This window comes from Eubalaena glacialis, chromosome 5, assembly GCF_028564815.1.
Source record: "Eubalaena glacialis isolate mEubGla1 chromosome 5, mEubGla1.1.hap2.+ XY, whole genome shotgun sequence".
Lineage (NCBI taxonomy): Eukaryota > Metazoa > Chordata > Mammalia > Artiodactyla > Balaenidae > Eubalaena > Eubalaena glacialis.
Genome location: NC_083720.1, coordinates 69,042,814 through 69,070,424, shown reverse-complemented (window position 1 = coordinate 69,070,424; position 27,611 = coordinate 69,042,814). Strand labels below are relative to the sequence as shown.

The following is a 27,611-nucleotide window of genomic DNA, read 5'->3' as shown; positions in this document are numbered from 1 at the left end:
GCCATTGTTATGGGTTTCTGGGACCTCAGGGTATATGTTGAAGTATAAGATAAGAGGCTCAATACTTGAATCAAAATACTTCTAGTTCAGAATCTATCTGTGTCCAGCTCTGGTTAAAAGTAAGATTGCATAACATCATAGCTACTGAATCATGGCTTCTCTGCATTAATCTTTCCATAAGATGACAGGCGGCCTCTAACAGCCATGGCTCTAGACAGGATATCAGGACACAAACTCCCTGTAGCAAACAGGAGCACTTCCTGCTCTGGCTTTTTCTAAGCTTCCCTGGAAGCTGAAGGTTAAGACCAGATTTGAAATGAAACCAAGATGCAAGGATCCATCTGTGGTTGACAGCCGCTTTTTGTTCTCTGATCAGGGACCTTGTAGTCAGTCCCACCCCCCTCAACTGCTGGCGTCCCTTGGCTCTTTGCTCTCTCTCTTTCCAAACTGCACTCTCCAAAGCCCCCTTTCTTGGGCTTCTTACTGATTTCGCTTGTTCATAGATCAGTGGGGGTTAAATATGCTAACAGTGCTATTCAAAGAGCAATGAAGCAGTCATGTTTTGTTGGTGCTCTGGGAGTTCTCTGCTCACCCTGTAAGCCTGCATTTGTGTCTCACGTTCTCGCATTACCAAAATCAAGAATCATTTTAAACAAGCAGATAAAATTCTGGCTCCGGGCCGCATTTCTTATTGATTTCATTTCACGACTGTCATCTTAGTTTCATTAAGTAGGAAACTGAGTGTTTGATAGTGGGGTATAGGAGAAATCACAAATGCATATCTCATATATTCCATTTTTCTTGCCTGCACTAAAAAAAAAAAAGTTTTTATCCCACATGTCAAGCTTCACGATGCAAAACTCAAGTCAACTAAACATTTAAAAAATGTATTTCTATTCACAAAGGCAATTTCATGCTGATTTCATCTCACCACGACTCTGCAGGGGTGAACACTGTAGCAACACATCATTTAGGATAGAAATAAGCACTTCAAACCCTTTGGATTGAACTCAAAAAAATAGCTACTATGCTGGTAGCTATGATGCAAGTTGCCTTGTCATATAGCCTTATAGCTTTCTATCAACACTGGTTGGGTTCAATAAAAAAGAAGATTTTCCTTAGCAGATACTCACCCCAAGATAATGGCCATCGATGAACACGACAGGAAGCGAAGGAGCTTCAGAAACCCGTCGGCATCGTTCATCTAATTCTTTTCCATAGTCACCATTCAGAGCTATGTTTTTCTCTTCAAATTTTACCCGATGGTTTTGGAAGATCTTTCTAACCAGTTCACACCTTTCAAAGGTTGTCCGTACCACACGAAGGCAAGTAGTATAAATCACTACGCGGTCAAATTCCACGTCAGTTGATGGTTGCTGAAGGAAAACATTATAGTGTAAATATTTTGGCATTTGCTTTCTTACATCTCTTTATTTTAAGACAATTAACATTTCAGCCAACGTCTTACACATTAAAGGCCTGCAGTAAAAGTTGAATAAGCACCATATCTGTCAATTCTAAGACATGTCTTTATACTTTAGAACATCTGTAATTGCAATAAGGATGACAATCAACATAATTTAAATGACATAATTTAATTGACAGTATTTTTTCTGTTCTCAGTGGCATATCAGATAATGGCATATCTTTTTTTCTTTTTTAACATCTTTTTTGGGATATAACTGCTTTACACTGTTGTGTTAGTTGCTGCTGTATAACAAAGTGAATCGGCTATGCATATACATATATCCCCATATCCCCTCCCTCTTGCGTCTCCCTCCCACCCTCCCTATCCCACCCCTCTAGGTGGTCACAAAGCACTGAGCTGATCTCCCTGTGCTATGCGGCTGCTTCCCACTAGTTATCTATTTTACACTTGGTAATGTATATGTGTCAATGCCACTCTCTCACTTCGTCCCAGCTTACCCTTCCCCCTCCTCATGTCCTTAAGTCTATTCTCTACGTCTGCATCTTTATTCCTGTCCTGCCCCTAGGTTCCTCAGAACCATTTTCTTTTTTTAGAGTCCATATATATGTGTTAGCATACGGTATTTGTTTTTCTCTTTCTGACTTACTTCACTCTGTATGACAGATTCTAGGTCCATCCATCTCACTACAAATAACTCAATTTCATTTCTTTTTTATGGCTGAGTAATATTCCATTGTAATTGGCATATCTTAAAATTGATGATGCCTCACATGGCACGCCATGTGGTGAAATAAGGAATGGTTGAATTATTTTCCTCATGTTTTGTAGACATCATTAAACTACAATAGCTGCCTCTTATACCCAAAGCAAAACATGGAACAGAATAGACAAGGTTAGCATTTAACCATTTGAAAATTCTTCTACTCATCAACTTACTAAATTTTACAGCTTTTTTGAGCCAAAATTTACTGGGAATAACAAGATCTATATCATAGGATTGTTCTGAGGTTTAAGAGGCATAAAACGTGTGCATGAGCTCTGCTGAATGACAGGCTCCCGTGTGCAGTGAGAAGGTTCTGCCATGAGGAACAGAAGATATAGTGGCTCAGAGAGAGTGCATAGAAACCAATATCAAGGTGGGCAGCAGGTCAAAGCCAGGCATAAAAAGGAAACAAGGAAACAGTACACTTCAATGGAGTGTAAGCAATTGGAGGCTTACACTCTCAAAATGGAGGCAAGCAACTCTCAAAACCAAGGTGAAGACTCCTAAAGAGAGAATCTTTTTTTGTCTATGTTTCCTGCTGCATCAGAAATCAGTGACTGCATTCAAACCCTGCCAGCACTGCGAGGGCCTTATCAGCTAGGTCCTGACATCACCAGGGTGACATCACCCTCTTCCTCTTTATTATAGCCTTATTTGAAGGAGACTGAACAGAACCCAACTATATACCATGAGATCAAGGGATACGTGAGTCTCCACAGTGCTACAGTTGTTGAAAGACAACCACACAACTTACAAACTCCTGTGAAATCAAAACTTTGATTTGAAACCACTCCAGATGGCTAAATACTAGAACCAGAAGGTAGGATACTAAGCTTCACCACTTTGTACTCAAAGAAATCAGACCACTCTGCCAGATGCAAACACAGATAGTCCTAGAAAGATATGAAGTGATGGAAATGGCTATGCAATGGTCTCCACTTCACCGAGAGACCGGACATTTTTTTTTCCTAATGGCAAAATGTATTAAAGACGTAAGAATCTTTTCTTTCCTCAATAGAGTTTAGAAGCTAAGTTGAAAACCAGAGGCCTGGAGGGGCCAAGCAGGTGTCATAAATGCTGGAGCAGACCAGGAGTAAATGAGATATTAGTGAGAAGCAGGGAGAGTGTCATTTGAAAGGGAAAAACGTAACTCAGCTTCAAGCAAGTTTCAGGATTTCAGGCATGTCACTCAGTGTTGTCAGATATGATTACTATAAATATAAACTTGAAATCTGGATTTTTATAGGAAATTTTCTGCATTCTAAATAGCGGCACCCCATTAAAAAATGTATTGACACCCCTGGACAATATATCTGAAGGCTGAATTTGGCCTATATACTGCTATTTTATAACATTGGAAAGGAGAGAGCCCCAGGGAGGTATATCAGATATACCTGGACTCTGCCTCTGGCCATCTCTGTCTTTGGGAAGCTAAAGAGCTGTTTAGCCTCAGTTTTCTCATATGTAAAATGTGATAATAGTGGTGGTAGCTACCTAATAGGTTTGCTGAGAAGATTAAGAAAACAACTAGTGTAGGGCTTAAAACATAGTACTGTGCTGAGTTATACACTGCAAAGATATTACACTCCACATTGTGGAATTTTTAAGATTAAAACCACAAGCAAAAATAAATCAATGGGAAACATCAATGTAATTAATGACAAGAAAAGAGGATTATTACTAGGCTTTATATTAAGAAGCATTGATCTTCAAAGAGAGTAACCAAATGCCCAAGAGCCTCTGGTTCCTCTTCATATTCACAATTATGAACAAGCTGGGAATCAAGGAACTCACTGTAAATGTTGCAGCTTTTGGAAGAGCACCAAACTTCTCTTTTTCCTGCTATTATCTGAGTAATTATGCATTGTTCCTCTGGCTGCGAAGACTGCTATAACTGCATTTGTTTCTACCAAAATGTTCCACTTTTTTCAATAGTACACTTACTGTTGAAATATTTTATAAGAAATACATTTCCCCATGTGATGAAGTGGGAAAATTTAAGATTGGACCATTCTGTTCTCACACAGGATTCTCTCTGCTCATACAACATATGCTTGGTACCACTTTTCTGTGTATCTCTAAGAGATAGACATTTAAAAAATAGTAATAACATGAACCCTTATCAAGTGGCCATGTGAGATGCTGTCCAGTGCAAAGGGTAACAAAAAATATCCCTTTGCCTACTGTTGAGTATGACCTTTGCCTGGAATCAGTGATTCTCCAAGAGTATTGGATATTAGAATAAACTAGGGAGCTTTAAAAATCCCCAAAGCCAAGGTCAAGCACATACCAGTTAAATCAGAATCACCAGGGTGATTTTTTTTGAAAGCTCCTCTGGCAATTCCAATGTGCAACCAAATTCTAGAGCTAGTTGGATACCAGTTGGAAATGCAGAATCATGAGCTTCACCCCAGATCTACTGAATCAGAATCTGCACTTTAACAAGTTTTCTGGGAAATCTGGGTGCACATTATATTTTTTATTATAAATATATATATATATATAATATATATATTTATATTATTAAATATATTTATATTTAATATAAATATATTAAATATAATTTATATATATTTAATATAAATATATTAAATATATATTATATTTAATTATATATTAAAATATATAATTAATTATATTTAATTAAATATATATAATTATATATATTTAATATAAATATATTAAATATAATTTATAATTTAATATAAATATATTAAATATATTTATATTATATATATATATATTATTAAATATATTTATATTATATTTTTGAGGAGCCCCGGTGAAGTCACATAGGCAGCTTGACTTGTCAGAGAAACTGGGTTTATGTCCCTTTAAAATAACTGCTAGTCATTTATACAGTCATTAGAATAATTTGCCAAACATATGCTAGGCACTATATATATAATGGTGAGCAAAAAATATAATTCCTAACGACTTGGAGCTCATAGTTTAAAGTAATAAAAAAACTAAAATGTTACATAAATCAATATAGAATTACCAACTGTTAAGTGATGCAAAGGAAATGTACAAGTTGTTAGAAGAGGCTATGGCAGAAGGGCCTTTTCTGTTTTAGAGGTCGAAAAAGCGTTTTCTGATATTTGAGCTCTGATTTAAAGGATAAGAAAGAGTTACAGACATTAACTAGGCAGAGCACATGGGGAAAAAAGTCACAGGTAAGTGTAAAGATGTTGAGATGGAGGAAGATGGCATGTTTGAGACTCTGAAAGAAGGTATTTGCTGAAACACAAAGGAGAATTATAATAATACTGAATGATTCTGGACACGTATGTAGGATCAATATCATGTTGTATTTTATAGCCACTCTATGGCCTTTAACCTAAGAGCAATGAGAAATTCCTGAAGGCTTTTAAGGAGGATGGGAGGGGTTTACATATTTTAAAAATAAGTGAAGCAGGGCCAGTGCAGATAGTTGCACAGGATGTGCACTGCACAAACCTAGAGACTGTCATTATTAGCATAGAATAAAGGAATGATGCCCCCAGGGTTGTGTGATTCCACAACTTGAGCAATCGTACTCAGTCTCATTCCCAACTCCCTTGGTCTGAAAACTGAGATTGAATCCAGGGTAAATTCAAGGTAGGAAATACAGTTTATCTAGTAGGATAGGCTATTAAGTAAAATTTTCTAAAAATAATCTTATTGAACAATTTTTTGATATGATTTGAAAGTGGATCTTTCTAGAGGTAGAAGTGGGTTAGATGATTCCTCAAGGTTGTTTCCAGTTTCATAATATCAGTTTTAAATGATATTGTCTTTGGAAAAAGAAATCCTCTTCTACACTTGTCTCATTTTCTTTCCCTCAACAGATTTGTCAGAGCATTTGGCCAGAAATCTAAAAATAGCCCCTCAGTGGTTAGCTGTCCCTCTTCTCCCTTCTTGAGAGTTACCATGGGAATAGCGTAATGAAGGATGGAGGCATCTGAGACAGCGCTAAGAAGCCACTGGGATTTGCAGCCCACTTGTTCTGAGAGAGCCGACCTAGATGTTAATAAAGGCAAGCCGTTTCTTCCTTTCCATTGATTAAAAAAGATGACTCTTTGCGGTGCCCCGAAGCCTCACAACAACCTGCAGCAAACGTAGATGCGTTGGCAAGGGACGGAAATTGCTGTGAACAAGACTAAGGAGGGAAGAGATATGGGGATATATGGATATGTATAGCTGATTCACTTTGTTATAAAGCAGAAACTGACACACCATTGTAAAGCAATTATACTCCAATAAAGATGTTAAAAAAAAAAAAGACTAAGGGGTTACTTTGTAGCCAACGTATGTCCTCAGCTTGCACCTTGTCTGGCAATAGCCACTGTCAAACAGTAAGTACTGTAGTCACCTAGGCATCCAGGGACACTTCTGGAGGCCTCACATCCACTGGAACTGCCACTGATTCAGGCCAAGGATTAGTCCCTACGGCTCCCCGACAGAGGATCAGCTCTGCGCTGACCCAGCTCCCCAGGCTGGAGCAGATCCAGATCCAGTGGGCTATTTCCACTTGATCCCTTTGACTGTACAGCCTGGTGCCGGTTTGACAAGGCCTCCTGAAATCTGGGCCTCCAGACAATTCCAGGCATTCAGGTCGTAAACAAAACTTAAAAATATAATAAAAAGTGACATTTTAAAATGGCGATGGCAGACATAATGCTAATAACTTTACATTCACTTAATCCTCCCAATAACTTACATGCTGTAACTGTCTTTATTTATAGATCTAGAAACCTAGGCTCAGACGGGATAAGTGTCCTAGACAAGGTGACAGAGTTGAAATTACAGCAAAGTTAGAAAATTGGAGCCCAGATACACACCCTTCAAAGTCTGTGGGTTTCTACTGAGTCAAGCAGAACCCTTGAACCACACTGTTGTTTTGCTACCGCTGCCCCAGGATCAGGTTGTTGCCAAAACAGACTGCTGTAGACCTAATTCAGTGCCCATGAGATAATGTTGGCGATTTAAAGAGGTTTGCCTCTTTACTAAATTATGCGCCCACATTTAACAGGAAGTAACATCACAGGAGGGACACTGTAAATGTTTTTCTGTCTAAAAGGGTACCTTTGAAATGGACAAAGTATAGAGAGCTTTTCTCTGCTGTCTGAAGGCAAAGAGGTGAAGTGATTAGCTCAGAGCCATGCAGCGTATCAGAAGGCAAACCGGGACTAGACCCATTTCTTGATTATCAGGCATTGGGCCAACCCACTGGCTCCAGGGACCATCATTTTAAATAGAAGACACATGCCTTTGGAAGCAGGGCCGTGGGGCTTTGTAAAGGACGGGAATTTTTTCTCTCTCTCTCCCTCTCCATGTTACTCTGTAAACTTCTATAGCCGTATGCATATTCTGGGATGCTTCTTAATATTAAATTTAAACAAATACATAACCCCCCACCCACCCTTGCTCTCAAATCGCCTTTTGAATTCTCATTCTTGTGCTTAACCACTGTGATGTGAAAACCCACTTTATCCACACCAGGCTCCTCTCTTAGCTTATTTCCTGGATCTGATTCCATTCTGACCACACTCCCTATTCAGTTCTGAGGGTACACGGTGATTTTCTAGGCCAACGGTCCCCAACCTTTTTGGCACCAAGGACCGGTTTCGTGGAAGACAATTTTTCCATGGACGGGGGGCGGGGGGGTGATGGTTCAGGCGGTGATGCGAGCTATGGGGAGTGATGGGGAGCGGCAGGTGAAGCTTCGCTCTCTGGGCTGCCGCTCACCTCCGGCTGTGCGGCCCGGTTCCTAACAGGCCGTGGGCCGGTACCGGTCGGTGGTCCGGGGATTGGGGACCCCTGTTCTATGCCGTATTCCCTCCCACACATTGACCACAAAACACCACGGGGAACTTCTCCATGTCCCTCTGTAAGACACAGGTTATAAAAATAATTACAATAACTACTATTTGTTGCATGACTCCTGCATATACATATGTAGTTCCGGGGCTGCAAAGGGGAACTTTATGTGTGCAATGTTCACTTATCATAAGAGATAAGGATTATTATCCAAATTTTATAGATGAGGAAACTAAAGCTTGAAGATAAACTTAAGGTGTCTAAATACCTCAGAGGAAAAAGGAGCAGAACCAGAATTTTAACCTGGGTCTGCCTCCTAAGTCCTTGCTCGTGCCTTAGGAAGAAACTACATAACCCTCTTAAATACAACCAACCGATGGGTCATACCATTCCAGACCTGAGTAGTGAATTGTATACCATAGAGGGACTGTCAAAAGGACTGTCCTAGAAATTCCCATTGCTCATCCCTCCACTTTATTCTAATATCTCTGGTTACACGTCACCCCTCAGACAGACCTTACTTCATCACCCCATGTAAAACAGACCCTCTATCCTCCGACCCAGTTCTTTTCTTTAGGATACCTAGTACTGCTGGACATTATTGTGTATGTTTATTGGTTTACTGTCTATCTCCAAAAATAAAATATAACCCAAATAAAGCAGGAATTCGTTTTGTACACAAGAACCCAGAATATTACCTGGTACATAGTGGATGCTCAGGAAATACCTCCTGACCTCTTCCCCATACATTTAATTAAAACTTGGTTTGAATTTGCCTCTTAGTAACAGAGTAATCTTGGACCAGTTACTTAATCTCTTTAAGTTGCAGTTTTCTAATTTGTAAAATAGACATCAATGCCTACTTCATGGGAATTTGTGAGGATTAAATGATTTAATGAATAGAAAAACCCTTAACATGAAGCCTGATGCATAATAAACACTCAACAAATGCCATTTCTTTATTATTAATATCATTAGTACAAAATGTTTTGGACACACACCAGCAGCAGCACTATCGCCACTATGATTATAACCAAGTCCAAATTCACACGTCATCAACCTCAGAAGTCTGAATGGCAAAGTTTAACTTCAGAATTACACGATGATGAAAAAATAAATCTCTTTAATGACTTAACTTACCACTTACATTTGTTTGGATGTGCCATCAATTCTGAGAGTGAAAACAATAGAGTAGACCATACATATAAGACGTCTAAGTTCAGCTGCCCTCTGGGTGGCATGAAAAAACACATGAGTAATAATCTCTGCATGCAAAGATTTCTGTAGAGAGTATTCTGTTTTCATAATGCTCCAAGATTATGGATTTCATTTTATATCATTCATTACATTTCATTTCCTTTCATGCTTCAGAAATTATCTATTTGTCCAAATCAATTACTGAGTTGGCCTAGACATTAATTGAAATGTCAATGAACCTAATGAATCCTCCAAACCAAAGAAATATATTTTTCCAGAAAGTTAAACTGAAACAATACTGACTTTACAGCACATCAGACTTAATGGAAATGAAGGTGTTCCCTACCTCATGAAGACCTTAGAAAGGGGTCGCAGTTCGGTCAATTCAGCGTTATTCAAGCACAGGGAGGTTTCACTCGAACATCTAAATTTCTGTCTTCTCTTTAAGAAGCAGAAAACTTGACAACACCGGTTTTATTGCATTCCTCTGCAAAAATTATACCTGGAGCTTGACAGCAACAACTCCCTTTAGATGACACATGTCTCCTGTTGCCACATTTAATATCATTCCTTTATATCTAGACAACATCTCTCATTAACATTGTCTGCATTGCCCCTTTAGATCTGAGTTAGTGATGTCATATCTAGTCCATATGCACACTTTATATGGGAAGAAATTGAGACTCACATTTTAATTATTTGAATCAAACTTTTTTAGGAAGCAACATGTTGCAGTGGAAAGAAAATCCATCTGGAGCCATTGCTTTGGCACTTAGGAGCTGCATAAATTTGGAAAAATCCGTTTACTTTTCTGGGACTACTTTTTCTCTTCTCTCTTATGACTGTAGCTATAATCTAGCCCATAAGGGAGTTGTAGGATCACAGGTAAAATGCACCTGAAGACATTGTAAATTATAAAACTTTACAAACACACCAGCCATCATTATCCCCCAAAGTCACACAGCTGGGAGAAGAGGAACTAGGATCTCATGGAAACCACCTTCCTACCAAACAAAAGCATCTCTCTTCCAATATGAATACTTTGGTTTCTATAGAAATTGTCACAAACATGATTTATTGGCATTTGCAATTCTACTCATCTCTGCAGATAACACTAATATTGAGGTGAACAACAAAATCATCATTTCAGGAGCATCCAATCCCAAAGTGATGCGCTTACCACAGCGAAAAACCAGGCAGCAAATGAGTCAGAAACATCCTACAAATGGAGGCATTGAAAAAACATATTTTCCCTCTCATCCTATGAAAGATTCAAGTTGCAAAACCAGAAGAAACTGGACTAAAATGTTGAACAATAGCGTCAGAATAATAAGTGCTTAGTTCTGCCTTGATCATTTTCCTAACACCTTTCATCTTTTTACTTTATACAAACCCTTGTGCTTTCTTAAAAGGAAAGGTGCCCTTTTTCTTCCACTCTCCCAAATATATACATATGATGAATAAAAATCAAACAATAAAAGATTAAAATCTTTCCAGATTTTCTACATCAAAGAAAATGCCTGAATAATTAGCTAAATGTAGTCAATCTCTTTTAGTGGGTTAGGAAGTGATAAGAGTCTACTTTGGATTTTGAAATACCTGCATCTCATCTCAGCTTGATGCTTTCATAAATTCCGGTGTTATGAAGAGAAGTGATCTCAGTCTCTGTGGAACTCCCAGAGTAGACTGAGAGTCTGTTTCAAAGGCAGAGGACACTCAGAGGTTGAGAAAAGTGGACCCAGCCTCAGGCAAATTCCTCATTCCTGCCTCCTCCTCAGGTTTCCAGGTTTAAGCCTTGATGTCCCTCTGACTCTTCTGAATGTCAGTCTCAACCTCCACTAAATATGCTCTACTCCAGATTCTAAACACTGTATTTAGGGGAAGAAACTGCCAGACAGCACTGATGGGAAGCTTGGAAGTTGGCACATGAAGCTGATACATGTATTTTATGAGCATCAAGTCCTTTAATTCTGTACGGAAATAGGTACTATCATTATCTTAGCTTTTCAGATGAGGAAACAGAGAAGTAGGTGACAAGCCTATAGAGAGACAGAGACATACATAGATAGACAGACAGACAAATAGAGATAGATTAATTTTAAGGTCATGGATCATAGGTTTAGGAGCTAAAGGACTTCAGGTTACACAATCTTAAAACAGACAAGAAACTTGGAGATCATCTAGCCCAACTTGAACAAATGTATGACAGTGTCAAGAGTACACTCAACCCTCTGGTAATTGGACTATTGTGCTTATTGACTTCCTATAAACACAAAATGAAGGTAAGGCAGGCATGAAACACATTGTTCTTTCAAGACCTTGATACAGTCACTTGTGAGCAGGACTCTTCTCCAAGTTGCTGCTGAAGAAATGGAAAGAGTATAAAAAGAAGTAAGTGCATTAAAGAAAGATTTGCCTGATCTTTAATCAATCTAGTGTGTCTCATCTCTCTTTTCTACTCTTTCCTACCTCTTACCTTGCAATATGCCTTGCCTCCAAATGTCAAACAAGCCTAAGAAATTGCTCTGAAAACCAGACACTAAGCATTATCAAATGAGGGAGGTACTTTGTGTTACATGAAAAGGAAAACAGAAATGAAAATGTTTGAAATTTCTGCATAAAGCCAGAGGTTGAATTTGTCTGTGTGCTCCACAAAGGAATCTAGCTAAGTCTTTCAGTTCAACTTCAAAGCACACAAACGAATAACCGTAAGATTTCAAAAGCAAGAAAACGTTGCCTTCCCATCTCTTCTCAGATTTCCCCAGATTAGGTTGCTTTAATAAAAGGAAATAAATTGTGAGGCACATGAAACCTACAGAAGCAGATGTGAAGAATAATACTCAAAACCTTAAAAAACATATTTTTTCAAGTACATACTGTACTGTTTGGGATGATCAATGTAATTTTGTAAAGGAAGTTTAACACTTGATATTGATTGCATATTCAAATAAGAAATAAATGCAGGTGTTTTTAAACAAGATTGATCACAGTATTATCAGGAGGAAGAAAACAAAAATATTTCCGGAAATGTTCTTCACCAGACACTGCTGGCTTTGACACCAAAACTCCTTACTGGAGCTGATTACTAGATTTTGGAGATTCAGTCATTAGGAAAGAGATCTGCTTAAATTACTGAAGGAAATAATAAGTCTCATTAGGTGGAAGATTTTATTATCAACAATTTTATTCATAATTCAATCAACATTGGAAGCAGAAAAAATATTCATTGATGATTTTCATGCTACAGGCTTTATAGCAGATGAATGGATTTATTATCACTATAATCCTCACAATATGCAATGCAATAGATATTATTATTCCATTTTCATTGACAAAGTAAATGAGTCACAGGGAGATTGCAAACTTGTTCAAAACACAAAATCACAAAAATCTTTTCCCATTGGCATATATAACATCCTTCTCTCCTAGACTTCCTCTTATATGTCTGGTTATCCCTTCTCCATGTTCAGCTAGGGTCTCTCTTTCCCTAAGAATTCTGGTTCTCATGGGCTCTCAGCTTGGTCTACCTCCTTCTCTCTGGATGAGCTCATCCAAAATTTTAATAGTTAATTGAAGGCTGTGAACTCCCAAGGGTATATCCTCAGCTCAGGTTGCACTCCAGCCTTCCAGATTGAAGGTCCGGTTATCAATGTAACATCTCCACCCAGAGAAACACACCCTCTATACCTTGCATTGAGGATGCCTGAAGCTAACTTCATCATTGCCACTAAACCTATTCAACCAGCTGCTGAAAATCTGGGGAGGTCCTGATTTCTCCAGCGCTTTCCCTCACCACCCCCCGTGTTCTATAAATCAAGTATCAATTCTTTCTTTTTATGTTTCAAGCCTGTCTCGTTCCCTCTGTCCCCACTCCTACAGTTTTAACTCAGGACCTCACTATTCTCGCCTGGATTACAACAGCCTCTTAACTTGTCTCCATGCCTCTAAAGTAGGCCCTTTCTATCCATTCTCCAGAATGCATAGAAGAATCTGATCATGTCATTTCTTGACATAAAATAATAATAAACGACTGCTTCCCATAGCTTTCAGGATAAGGTCAAAATACTCACCTATAAAGCCCTCTGTGATGTGGCTCTTATCCTCCCCCTAGCCTTCTTTCCCATGGCACACCTTGCCCTGTACTGACTATTTGACTAATATTTATAAGTTTCAACTATGTGCCAAATTCTCCAACACAGCAAAACACACCATGTTCTTTAGTACCCCTGACGTTCGTTCTCTTATGTAGTCCTTGTGCCTGGAACGTTTTCCTCCATTGTTCCGCCTTCCTTCTCAACCAACACAAGTCAGGTCAAGCTGCATCTCTCTAGGAAGCCTCTCCCACCCCTCCCTCCAACGGGCTGGGTGCTGCCCAACTTCTGCATCTCATCATGCACTCTGCACCACCCCTTCCTCCTTTACCATGAGACTATGAACTTGCTGGGATCAGTGTTTGTGTTATTTTACATCCTTTACACTTAAAAGAGTGTCTATTAAGAGGCACTAAGCACATGTTTGTTGAATGAAGAACAAACCAAAATTTGAACTTAAGGCTGTCAGATCCTAAAGCTTATGCACTTCCTACTATAATAACACAATACAGCATAATACAGGGGAAAATTAAGGAAAAAAAAATTGGATGCTTTTCATCTAAAATAGGCAAATCAATAAAACCTCACTAAAAATCATCAATAAAACCCCACTTAAAATTATCAAACTGATTGTAACTTAGGGGAACACTTACAGTGTATATTTTTTCTATCTCATTAACAAATTTCTGACATAATAATGACTAATTTGTTCTTAGCAAAATGCCCAAAGCAAAAATGCAGGTTGTTGCTGTTGCTTGGCCATTCAGTAAGTGTAGGTAAGTCTGGCTAGAATGATTTAATAATGGTTGTCTCTGATTAAATTGAAACTATGTTGCCAGGCCAAGAGCTGCAAGCTGAGAGTTGCACAGCAGCCAACAGGATGCATTCAAACAAATCACCAAAGGCCTCTTTCACTTGTCCTCATTTTATTGTTTTTAATGACATATGGAAGAGAGAAAGACCAAAAGACTAGCACTTACAATTAAAATGAAATAATGTAGTTTTATTCAAGTTAATAATGATTTTGTGAAGTGGTACTCCAAAATATATATTTGTGAAGCAAGAGGTAGGATAAAAACCAATAACCATCTTTAAAATAAAATAGAGAGCATCATTATTCTCCAGTAAGATGTGGTTAAATGCCTGTGCAGATGTTAGCCATGCCTGAGGAAAGCCTAGCCTGTTGGTCTTTCATCAACGTCCACCGTCTACCTGGTAGCACCTACTGAAATGGTAATCTAAGAAACAACCACCCTTTGAAGAGACCAATTTACAATCCCCAACCTGCATTCCACTGTCACATCCTCAGCCAGCCCTGGGAGAGAGAAAGCATCTTTCTCTCTGGTTCCCAAGCTCTAAGAATCTAAGTATAGAAGGTGACAAACATTGTTCCCATTGCCCCCAAATGTAGAGAAGAAAGAAAGAAAGAAGCAGAGATGAAAGAAAGATTCTTGAAAGTATTTCCACTTTTCTTTCCATCTCCGTCCCTGAAATGGCCATGGTTTATTACATGAGTCAATAAATAAATTCCTCTTTCTGAGTTTTTTGTTTGAGTTGGTCATGTTTCTGTTATTATCAAAGATACTGTTATAGTACCCCAGATTTCAGCAGATTCCATAAACTTTAGTGATTACATTCTTGCTCTCCAGAAATAAAAGCCTTTCCAGAAACAATCTTTTGTAGAGAAAATCAGCCTTTTTAGCAGTTTCTACATGCATGGGACATAGCCCATTTCTACACTCATATATCACCTAGGCTTGAACAGAATGAGGGACAGAAGACCTCAGGAATGCTTGGCCGATCTCCTTCCTCTTGACTTCATGGTTTCAAGAATTCCGAATTTGGAGCTATAACACCTAAGTTGTGACTCCCATCTGTGCTAGTCTGTAGTAAAATGACCTATAACAGATTGAGTCCCACATCTTGCATCTACGTCACCCAGCTCTTGTGAGGATCAAATAAAATGCACAGCATTACTATACTTTTTACAACTGTACATAAGTAACTGCTCTTAATTACTGATATTTCCCAAGGCTAAGTCTCTGAACCTTTGATATCTTTTCTATAAACTCCTTCCCTTGAAGGACTAACCTATTTGACTGCCTTCACTACCACCTTCCTGCTCCTGGCTCCCAAGTCAATACTTTTTTTCCTTTCTACTCATCTGAGCTAGACTAATGAACATTGCCTTTTTTAAATCCTGACATAACCTCAAGCTCAGCAAGTCTAAAATCAGACTTTTCCCCAAATCCATGCTCTCTCTGATCTTCCCTCTCTGGCTTTTGTCTGTGCATCTTCTAATGGGTCCTGGAGTCTCCATCCTTCCTTTCTATTGGTCAGACCCAAACATAAACCAGTTTCTGTTGGGGCAGTGTCCTCATAAATCTCCTCTCATATCTGTATTGCTCTCTTCTCGCTGCCCTATGCAGCACCAAACTCTCACCACCTTTTGCCTAGGTTGCTATAGCCTAACCAACCTAATTCTATTTTCTACCCCCAACAATATCTCTTCTCTACCCATGTCAGAATAATCTTCTTCTAAACTTCCTCCCTCCTAGTAAATTACTGATTAAATATATATATTTAATATATAGCTATATATTACGCAATATAAATATCTATCTATCTATGTATATATATAATATATATATATGGAATGTTTTTCCTTTTTAGAAAGATGTAGAAGCTGTGACTCAGAAATAGAAAATGTCTTGCCCTAGATTATACAGTTGTGATGTGGAAAAACCACAACTGTATTGTGATTGAATTGACCCCTAGTAACTCTACCTCCCAAAATGATAATGCAATGCTTTCCACTAATTGGTCACATCTCAGCCCTTCCATCGTGGGCTGTGTGGCTTCCTCTTGCACTCAAGCATCTTCCTATTCACTCCTTATGCTTCAATCTATGCTTTCTTATGTCATTTATTAGTGGCATTATATCTATCAAGTAGGTCATGAATACCTTGGAGGCAAAGTTCAGATCTTCAAGTCTTCCATTATTGTCTGCTACTAAAATAGTGTTGAGTATACAGAGAGAGTAAAAAAGGAGAGAGAGAGAGAGAGAGAAGGATGGAAGGGGAGAAAAGGGGAGAAAGGAAGGTAGGGAGGAAAGGAAGTAAGGAGAGAATAAGATGAACTCTTTTAAAATTCTTATAGGAGACAAGATGCATTATCATCATTTCTCAAAGTATGGTCCATAAATAACTTGCATCAAATCTCCTGGGATGCAGTCCCAGCCCCTCAGCCCCACCCCCACAGATTCTAGTGCAGTAGCCCTGTCCCTGCAGTAAGAACCCCAGACGATTCTTATGCAGACTACAGATTGCAAATGACTGAAACCTGAAGTCTCCTGCAGTAAGAAGCCCAGACGATTCTTATGCAGACTGCAGATTGCAAATAACTGAAACCTAAAGTCTCTTGATGTACTTGCCATAAGACAGAATTTCTAAACAGCATATTCTATTTGTCCCCATGGAGAGCAAACAAACATTCTATAGGAAATTTGCCTAATTCTTATGACTGTCAACTGATAAGATTTGTCACCTTTTTCGCATTTTCTCATTCTTACTGAAAAAAGAGTTCCTAATTAAAACCTCTCACTGAACTGACAGGGAGTCAGGCTCAGGTACCTACACTGTCTTATTTCCTTTGATTTTGTGAAGGAAATGTGACAAAAGATAGAGTGAAATCTTATACAAAAATCCAATTTACTGTCAAAGCACTCATCTCATTTTAAATAAACCTCAACTTCCCTAACTTTTCTATTTGTATATGCTGCACATTGCATCCAACTTACCAGATTTAGAGTGTTCAAAATTAATGATATCATTTTCCTCCTCTTATATTTTGTAGAAGTGATTTCATTGTTGTTACCGTGCTCACGACCAGAAGAGTTTCCTATTATGATGCTCTAGTCCCACACAAATAATTTTAGCTTTACTCCCTCTTTTACAGACAGCATAAGAACAAACTGTGAATTGAAAACCTCATGAGCAGATTTTGAAATGATGTGCTCAAGCTGCTGTTTTAGTTTAAGAGTTATGCCTAGTTAATAGGGGGGAAAAAAGTCTCCTGGGGAAAAAAAAGTCTCCTGGTGGTTTCCAAACTTGACCCATCTGTATCATTTTAAAAAGGGAAGAGGGATATTGCCACATACCTTAAGTCTGTTTTGTTTTGTTTTGTTTTTTGTTTTTCAATTGTGAGGGTAACTTTATCCTCAAGAATTTACACATTCTCCCCATGGACATGTATTATAAGATGATAACTCAATTTTAGGTCCTTCAGTGTACTGTCATTCAAGACAGACCTGATCTAAGTGATTCCAACTAAAGCACACAGCGTGGTGTAATGGGGATAACATTGGTTTAGGAATCAGAAGTCTTGGATCTTATTTCCAGTTTGGTCACAACTTGGAGGCCTTTATATATCCTTCTGGAACTCATTTGCTTCTCTGTTAAATGAGAGGAGTGGACTAGGTCAAGGGCTACATATTCAAATGTTTTTAGGAGCCAAGCAGGTAAACCAAATGTGGAATGCAAAATGATAATGTACAACAACAGGGAGTAGTAGGGATTATGAAAAACTGGATTTTTATGCTCTCTCAAAAAGTATTTAAATTAAAAATAATTTTAAAACACTGTGTTAACCAAACCTCTGAAAGTTAAATCCAGCCCACAGGCTACTTAAGATCCCTGAACTAGATAGTTTTCCAAGTACCTTCCAGCTCTAACTATATGTGATTCTAAAATAGCAAGTAATGGTAATTGAAACCACCCTATAACCAAGATAATAATAATTGTTAACATTTATCTGGTGCTTACTATATGTGAATCTCTTAGCCAAAGACTTCAGAGTAACTCATTTTAATCCTCATAACTCCACAATGAGGTAGGTATATTATAATCCCTCTTTTCCAGAGGGAAAAATTGAGGCATACAGAGTTTAAATAACTTGTCCAAGCTAATCCACTGACAGTTCTGTATATATAAGAATTATAATAGCACCAAACAATACAGCAAACCAGGTTTAATCAATTTCATAATTAAATATTTAAGTTATAAACCTTAATCAAGAGACTCAATGAAGGATAAAAGTAATATTTAAAAGTTAGGAAATACTTCATATGCAACATTATTTAATGTTCTACTCCATTAAAAATAATAACGAATAAAGTTATTTTTAATGTCTTTATATTCATGAAATAGCATTGTATGCTTAGAGGACTAATTGTTATTGAAAGCTAGAGAGTAAGAATAGGCATAATTTTTTATAAAAAGTCATTTCTCTAAAATGTTGATAATTCTTAAAATTAAAGAAAAAGTGGTTTGTCAATGTCATTTGAAAGTTAATATAGTCATCAACTCAGAATAATAAAACTAGAAAAGGTTTATAGGAACCAATGATTACTATTCCTTGACCCAATTATTAGACTATAGTATAGTTGCAATATGATCATAGGAATTAACAATTAATTTTCATCCAAAATACCAAATGAGATTGATAATCCTTAAAATTTACTAGTTTTCATTTCTGGTTTCAGCTCCAACATGTAAAGATTTTGGACGTTGTTTCTTATAACCAGAAAAAGTTGGACAAAACTAAAATCAATGACTTTTCTTGGGTCCATCATAGAACTAAGGTCACAGAGCAAACTACCACCCTGAAACCTGGAGACAGATGCATTCAGAGACATAGCTGAACTCGGCTCACCTGGAGCCCAGGTCCTTGGACACTTCCATGGTTATTTTGATAAACTGCTGGAGGTGGAGTGTGGACTAGCATAACACAGACGAGGGACTGCTGTTTTAGAGGCGCCCCAACACTTTTATGGGTTTTATTTGCAGGAACTCCAACAGATTCTCACACTGAAGAACCAAGAAAGAGGCCCCAGGCTCTGGCAGGAGGAAGGGAAGAGTAACCCCTGTGAAATGCACTCAGAGCTAATTCCTTACTCCTTAAGTGTGGGTTGCACATAGGGACCTCCTCCTACAGAGTACAGGATGGAGAGTAGGGGAAAAGACTAACTGTACAGTGGAGAAACCTGACAAGCACCATCTCAGCCGGGTGATCAAGTTTAGCTTCACCCGTGATAAGTCAGGTTGATCGCCTATACCCTGAATACGATGTGGTGAAAATAGCACTTTACCTCTGTGATCTTCCTCCCCAAAACACATCACTCCAGTCTAGTCATGAGAAAAACATCAAACAAATTCCAGTTGGGGGTATTCTTCAAAATACCTGGGCAATACACCCCCAAACTATCAAGGTCATCAAAACCAAGGAAAGTCTGCGAAACTTAGTGTAATATGCTATCTTACATGGGTTTGTAGAACAGAAAAAGGACATTAGGTAAACATGGAGGAAATCTGAATAAACTATGGACTTTAATCATCAAGTCTACAAATAATGAATGTTGGCGAGGATGAGGAGAAAAGGGAACTCTTGTACACTGTTGGTGGGAATGTAAATTGGTGCAGCCACTGGGGAAACCTGTATGGATGTTCCTTAAAAAACTAAAAATAGAACTACCACATGATCTAGCAATTCCACTCCTGGGTATATATCTAGAAAAAACAAAAACACTAATTCACAAAAACACATGTACCCCAATGTTCACAGCAACACTATTTACAAGAGCTAAGATATGGAAAAAACCCAAGTGCCCATCAACAGATGAATGCATAAAGAAGATGTGGTATATATCATACAATGGGATATTACTCAGCCACAAAAAAGAATGAAATCCTGCCATTTGTGGCAACATGGGTGGACCTAGAGAATATTATGTTTAGTGAAATAAGTCAGACAGAGAAAGACAAATATTGTATGATGTCACTTACATGTGGAATCTGAAAAATAATACAAATGAATGTAATGAAAAACAGAAGCAGACTCACAGACATGGAAAACAAACTTGTGGTTACCAAAGGGGAGAGGAAAGGAGGGAGGGACAAATTAGGGGTATGGGATTAAGAAATACAAACTTCTATGTATAAAATAGATAAGCAACAAGGATATATCGTATAGCACAGGGACTTATTGCCATTATCTTGTAATAACTTTTAATGGAGTATAATCTGTAAAAATCCTGGATCGTTATGCTGTACACCTGAAATTAATATAATATTGTAAATCAACTATACCTCAATAAAAAAATAATAATGTATTAACATTGGTTTATTAATTGTGACAAATACACCATACTAATTTAAAGCTGTTAATAATAGGGGAAATTGGGTGTGCGATATTTGGGAACTCTTTGTATTATCCTCACAATTTTTCTGTAAATCAAAAACTATTCTAAAATAAAACCTTTAATTTTTAAAAAAACAAAGGCTGATAAATGTGAAAAAATCTAACACTAGTAATGAAAAGCTTACAAATTAATGTAAAAATATTACTAGTTGCTATAACTCAGATAATTATTAATGAAAATTGGAGAACTGGATGCTGTTCCCTCATTAAAGACCAATTTTCAGCTTAGTATGTGGTCTTAAATATCAGCAAATTCTGACCTACTGTAGTTTTTATTGAAATGATATTAGAAAATAAAATGACAATCCTATTTTCTAATATTTGTATCATTTGACAAAGAAGCACAGTCTTGACAAAGAAGCACAGTCATGCCAAAGAAGGATACTTGTCACTCTGTTCCTTCCCCTCACCCAAATTAACATAGGCCAGGACTACAAATCCCGAGAGAAGAGCAGGTAAATACCTGGTGGAACATTTTCCATTTTCCATTATGGAACTGAATTCCATAAAATGACAAATTTTCCTCACAGGGAAAACAAAAGTAGGATAGGAGTTCTCACATAAAATATTACATTCTCCTCCTGAAGAACCACAGTATACTTTAACGTAAGAGACCAGGAAGTCTTAAAGAAACATATTATCCCACTTTATATGACCATTGTATAATTTTCACAAAGCACATATTAACATCTGAAGGAACACTAGACTTCCAAATAATACAGTGCATTCAGATTATTCAGGAAGAAGAAATTTCATTTAGATAATTTTAAATGTCCTCCTTTTTTACTGTGACAATATATTATTTATTAGAAAATATATTTTGATGAATATGACCATTTCATAAAAGTAAGCAAAAGTAAATTCTATTAGTGTGTTCTCTGACAACCATAATGCATCTATTCGCCACTTGAATTTAAAATCACTGTTTAGGAGATCAGGATAACAAAATATAAACTCTTTGCCATCTGCAGAATGATAAAGTAGACCCTTACTTTCTTCAAATAAGGCTCTTAAGAGTGGTTAATACCTGGCTCGCAATGGAGCAAACAAACTGCCCTCTGAGATTCTTGAATAGAATGACATAAATGCCAGGGAAAATAGCATGGAAGAAAATTCTGTAATAGGTCACATTTGGAAAAGCCACATAAACCGGCTTTCTTAATCATGCCAGATGCTTCTGCCTGGCATTCATGCCCCTCTACCAGACAGTCTATTTATCCTTCGCTGCATGTCCAGCTCACATCTCAGACTCCTTCACCATCAACCTCTGCTCTCACAAAGCTCTTCTCTCTTCATGGAGATTAGTTTCATTTCTGAGACTTGCTTAAATCTGTGCCTATCCGACTATCTGAAATGCCTCCTTCCTTCCTTCCTCCCTTCCCTTCTCTCCAAATTCTACCCATCTTCCAAAGGCTGGCTTAAATCACACTATTGCACAAAGCCCTCCCTGGTCTTCCCTGACCTTGAGCATTCTTGTCTTCTTTCTTCCTCTAGTTGCTACTCTCTGTGATGCTGACTTTGCCGCTTACTGCACAATGTCCAAGTACTTCACTCAGTACTTCTGCAAATGTGTCCCATGGACCACCCAGTGTTTATTCAGTTTTTTTCCTGACCATCTCTTAGTACTAGAACTCTATCTACCTCCGTGGAGAAAATACAAACTTTGCCATTGTTTGCGTGTCTCTGAATGCATGTGTGTGTCTTTTTCTCCATGTAATTCTTCGACAGTAGAAAACAAGTCTTTCATTTGATGGTGATCTATCAATTGATGGCCATGTTGAACATATGGAGCATAATAAATACTTGTTGCCTTGACATGTTCCTGAGCAGTCAGGGTTTCAGGCATTCCAAAATAATCTGCTTCTTCAAGGAACTTGTTTAAGAAGCTTTCTCCCCTCACCAGAAGACAAGAGTATGGAGTCCCCACTGCAATCTCCAACCAGAATCACAATCCCACACTCAGATACTGGGGAGGAAACATTCGTAACAAAATGTATTATATCCCAAAGAAAAGTGCCATTAACCATAAGAGTAATCTTTGTCCAGGCTCCTGAGCTTTAACTGAGCTCATTCATGGGACCTTATCAACAATCAGCTCTTATGCAAGTCTCTGTACGTGGATCTGTATGAGGCACTAGTTTTAGCTGTTACATATGTGACTCTTATTCTTGCAAAGTTTATTCACATAGCAGGTCTAATACAAACAGATAAGTGAAAATATTTGGTAAAAAACACTCTACTGAGCGATAGAGCAAGTGACTAGGAAAATGTGTGGTATCTGTTAGCTAAGATGGAGAAAGCATTTGTTCCTTTTTGGGCAACCTCAAAATCCTCGCTACAGGAGATTAGCATTCTCAAGAAATTACATGAATTTTATGAAAAGAAGTGCTAATCCATGTGTTCAGACATAAAAAACACACTCTGTGGGTGCATGTATGTGTGTGTGTGTGTGTGTGTGTGTGTGTGTGTGGTGCAGGGGCAAGGTGTTAAATTGAATTACCATTTGTTTCATTATCAAATTGTCCAATGTATCTCTTCTGCCCTTTTTCATTGCTTGTTTGTCACTAAAATATCACTTAGGATATGCTAAACTCTGTGGGTAATTTTGTATATCTATGATGTCATATGTATGATGTCATATCATAGATATATAATATACATGTATAACAGGTATAAAACAGCATGAAACTGTTTTAGTTTTTCAGTTAACTGCCCCTAACTGTGCTTTCTCAAATCCCACTAAGAAAAGATGCCTCCTTAAGGATTCCATAACTGATTTGCTCCTTTTTGATTTAGAACTGCCTCACTTGGATATTTAAAATAATACTATTAACTTTTAAACTTCAGTCTCAAACCTGAAGCAGAGCTCTCCTCTCCTCCTCCCTGTTCGGCTACATCTCTCCTTGCTTCTAGCTCACTTGGGAGAAGGAGGTAGAGCAGCCGTGTGGTCTGCTGTTTACTTCCCTTTTTTCCACCGTCAGAGCACCGGTTCCTTGTTCTTGGAGGTGAGGCAGGGGCAAACATCTCGCCTCGCTGTGTGAGCACGCTGTCCCCCCGGGACGGGCCCTGGCGGTTCCCCTAGCTCCGTGACCGCGGGCCGATGGGCCCGGCGCTGACTCTGACAAGCTGCGCAGCGCCCCTGGACTTTGGCAGGTCCCTTGGAAGATGTGGCCATCCTTCCAGCGGATCCCAGCTCAAGGATTCAGACAGTATCCCTCTGATTCACGTGCCTCTTGTTCCCCCATAAAGCACTGGTTCCAGAAAAACTGCAGCCTTCAGTATCACCACTATCAGTAGGCAGGCATATGAGGAGGGTCACTCTTCCATACCTATTCAAACTGAGAGCTAGACATGGGATGTGTCCCGGCTTCCTCTCTGCTTTGGAATTTCTCACTGTGTCACCTCTCCCTAATTCTCTTTCCTATGTTTTCCTATGCACTTTGGCAGGTTATAAGGCTCTCTCGTGAAGCACATGTCCAGTGGTTGAGTAAGGTGGCTGTCTCTCCTCCTTTGAGGCTCCCTAGAATCATAGATGATTCTCTCATCACTGACCCTACCGACCTTCCTTAGCTTAGTAAAGAGGAAACACTAGCCCCCTTTATTCTCTGTGCACCTTAAGGGGTAGGATAGTGGTCAGTAGAGAAGTTCTCCCAGTAAACCTTCTGGGAGGTAGGTATGCCCAACTGCTCCAGCTCTCTAAAACTCAGGAGCACGTAACTCCATTTATGTTTAGCTTTGCTCTTAGTTGTAATTCCAGGGCAAAAGGAACTGCAACAAATAGACTGCAAACAACTATGAGGACAGAGACGCTTCACATTTCTTTAAGGCCCTGCACATAGTGCAGTGCTCTGTGCCACCACTCAAAAAAAAAAAAAAAATCGTGTATTTATTCTAGAGCCACTTGTGTTGATCCTTAACAATGTGACACAGTCCTTGCATCCTGAGGTTGGTCACCTGGTGTGATGCTTTACAATCCAGAAAGAGACTTTAAGCTATATTTAAATTTGTCTTTATCATTTTAGAGATGTCCTTAACCACATCTGAAGCTTCTGTAGGTGATACTGAATCAGGAAGGAATTGGTCACCAGCTCTTTGGTGCTGACCTTCCAAAACGGAGTAGAGAATTAAAGGAATGAACTAGACTGCTGTCTGAATATCACAACATAACTGTATCTCTACTTCTCGAAGACTGTCGTCTCAGAGCAGGTACTCTGTAAATTTTAGCTGGTAGGCTGATAGAGTAGCTTGAAGAAACTATGCGTTCAATATGGTAACAGACTTAAAAGGTTTCCTGGCCTGTATGGTCAGGCCACCCAAGATGGCTGCTCTCTTGCTCTCTGTACATCCCCTGCTCGACCAGTATCTGCCTCACCTACACCCTACTCACACGACTGACCTTCCTTCTTAATCATAGGGTCTAACCAGTAAATGCCTACCTACTTGCTCTCAGCCCCAGCTAGTGATTGTTTTAATCTTTAGATCAGATCCCCACTATGATAATTTATCAAAGGGGTGGTGAGGGGCGTGCCCCTCTGCTGGTTCCGATGAGCCAACCTGATGTCAATTCCTCCTATAACTGGTAACCTCAACCTCACCCTGGTACTGAAGCCTACCGCTATGTCCTGCCCATTGTCTGCTGCACTTGATGGGGTGTCACTCCAGGACCCTGCTTTAGACATGTAAGATCCCCCATCCAAAAAAAAAACCCTAAAGAAGTCACAGGAAGTCCAATGAGGGGATGGGGACAGCAAGGTAGGGAAACAGAGAAGCCCTCCCACCTTACTCCCCACTGCAGACCTACCAGACAGGAGAGATCCCAACTGGAGAAGGGGAGAAATTAACTTTGAATGACGGTCCAAGTTTTGATTATTGGACTAGATCGGACATTCTACTTACTGGAATGCCCTGTGATTGGCCAGATGACCTTTTACTTTCTAAGAAGGGATACAACTATGCAATCTGCCTGAAAATTTTCCAAAGTTTCAGGAAGAAATAGTCCATAAGTTTGAAAGACTTCAGCGAAAAGGAGTATAGATGTTTGGGGCTCATATTATAGCAAATGCTGCTCTTTCAATGTACTTGTCATACAAATGAGAAAAGATCTAGAAAGAAGAGATCAGACATCATCTTATTTTAACCTTTGATGAGCTACTATCTGCAAGCCTCAGCTTTGCCTAGAAGTTGCAAAGCAGGACCAATTAACAGACTGAGGCCCTCCTGTTGTCCATTCTGCCTCGAGAGTAGCCCAGGTCACTGTGGACACGTAACCTGAACACGGGGTGCAATTTCCAAGCTACCTGAAACATGTCTGCTCATCGACGATAGTGTTAATTACAGTCTTCAAAAGCACACTGAAATCTCTTCCTTAAAACCTATATATATACCCTTTAGTCACTTGTATTCCAAAGTCTATTTAATTGATTCTGAAACACCCTCAAGAGTTGGCAATGCTGGGGGAAAACCAGGTCATGAAGTTTCCCAACCTAGAAAACCAAACTCACACAGTCTCTTTTGAGTACTATTTCCTGTTTCGAAAAGGGTCAAGTAAGAGCATTGGGATTCAAGTCCCATCTGTAAAACAAAAAAACAAAAAACACAAAAAACAAAACAAGGTTTTGTCTATCTTTCAGGAAAGTTGAGTTAAACATGCAACATTATCTTCATATATATTCCATGTCATCACTCAGATATAACACTCATCACTGCTCCTGCTGGCTGTTTGCTTTAGGGTTTACACCTGACATAAATCACAGCTTAGACTCATACAAAAATTTACTAGCTTGATTACCCTCTAATTAATATTCTAGCAAAAAAAAAGAAAGGGTAGAATGGAGGGAAGGAATTAACATTACTGAGTGCTTTTCTATGTGCTAGGCTCTTCTGTGTACATTATCTGATTACTATGTCCATTGTAGCCTGAGGAACCTGAGGCTCAGAGAGGTAATAAATCACATGCCTGTGGACAGCAAATAAACAGAGGAACTAATATTTTAACCCAGACATCAATGACTCCACAATACTCCAATCTGAGGAAACCAATACTGTAAAAAAAAAATGAATCTGTATTTTGGCCACCAGTCTCAATATTTAATTAGTGAGAGACAATATTAGCACTATGATCTGGATGCCAGATGCTAATGAGCTACACAGAGGGATGAAAGGAGAGGAAAGGCAGAACACACAGAACCAAATGAGAAACGCACATATCCAAAACAAACTTCTAGATATGCAAAGACAGGCCCACTGCTTGGTTTAGAAAAGATATCAGAAGCTAATCTGCTAGAAGGAAGAATCTAAAGAAAGAGGAGAAAAGCCCGACTCAGACAGGGAAATGGTGTAGAAAAATTCCCCATGATAGAGAATGGCTGATGGATTTTTAGCACAGCGGTGTCTAATAATAAGCCTAATATTGCTCTTCACTTGTGCAGGGCTAGCCTGGAATCCGTTTCCCTCAGTCTCCAAGCCTTTAGTAATAATCTCCTACACACAAATGCCTTATGATGTTAATAGCATTTTGAGGAAATGAAGAAATGAACGAGGGTGATGACAGGTGACAAAGCAGGGCAGATAAACAGAAGTGAGATGTAGAATGGATATACAGTGAACATAGAGAATCCCCTGAGAACCAAAAATCAGGGCATAGAGGTTAAAGCTCTAGATACTGCTTGAGTTCATATCTCAGTCATGCTGTCTACCACTAGTGTAGGTGACTAAGACAAAAATTCGTACTGAGAAGTGAGGTGCTTAAAATGTAGCACCTAAAAGTGTAGAAGTGGCTTTGGAACTGGGTAATGATAGAGACTGGAAGAGTTTGAGGTACACTCTAGAAAAAGTCTAGATTACCAGGAGTGGAATTATAAAGGTGATTCTGATGAGAGCTCAGGAAAAAAAGAGAAGAACTGTAGAGAAAGAAAGAGAAGAGCTGTAGAGCCATCTTCTCAGAGAATACCTAAGTGGTCATGAACAGAATGTTGGTAGAAATATGAATGGTAAAGGCCATTCTGAGACGTCTCAGATGGGAAGGAGGGAGATGTTATTGGACAATGGAGAAAAGGCAATCCTTGTTATAAAG

The 27,611-nt window shown here is 38.7% G+C and overlaps 1 protein-coding gene across 4 annotated transcripts in view; it reads right to left on the bottom strand.

Moving 5' to 3' along the window:
* GRXCR1 (glutaredoxin and cysteine rich domain containing 1) overlaps window positions 1-27,611 on the bottom strand; it is a 332,675-nt gene that overhangs the window by 58,353 nt on the left and 246,711 nt on the right. For 2 of the 4 annotated variants that reach the window (XR_009701022.1, XR_009701026.1), the window contains one exon: window positions 1,307-1,376. Coding sequence is in view for 1 of the 4 variants with exons in the window: in XM_061191345.1 (XP_061047328.1) it covers window positions 1,134-1,376 (243 nt within the window). In the remaining 3 variants the exon portion in view is untranslated. Of the gene's footprint in view, window positions 1-1,133; window positions 1,377-27,611 lie in introns of those variants that run through there. The other 2 variants (XM_061191345.1, XR_009701023.1) reach the window with 2 other exon arrangements.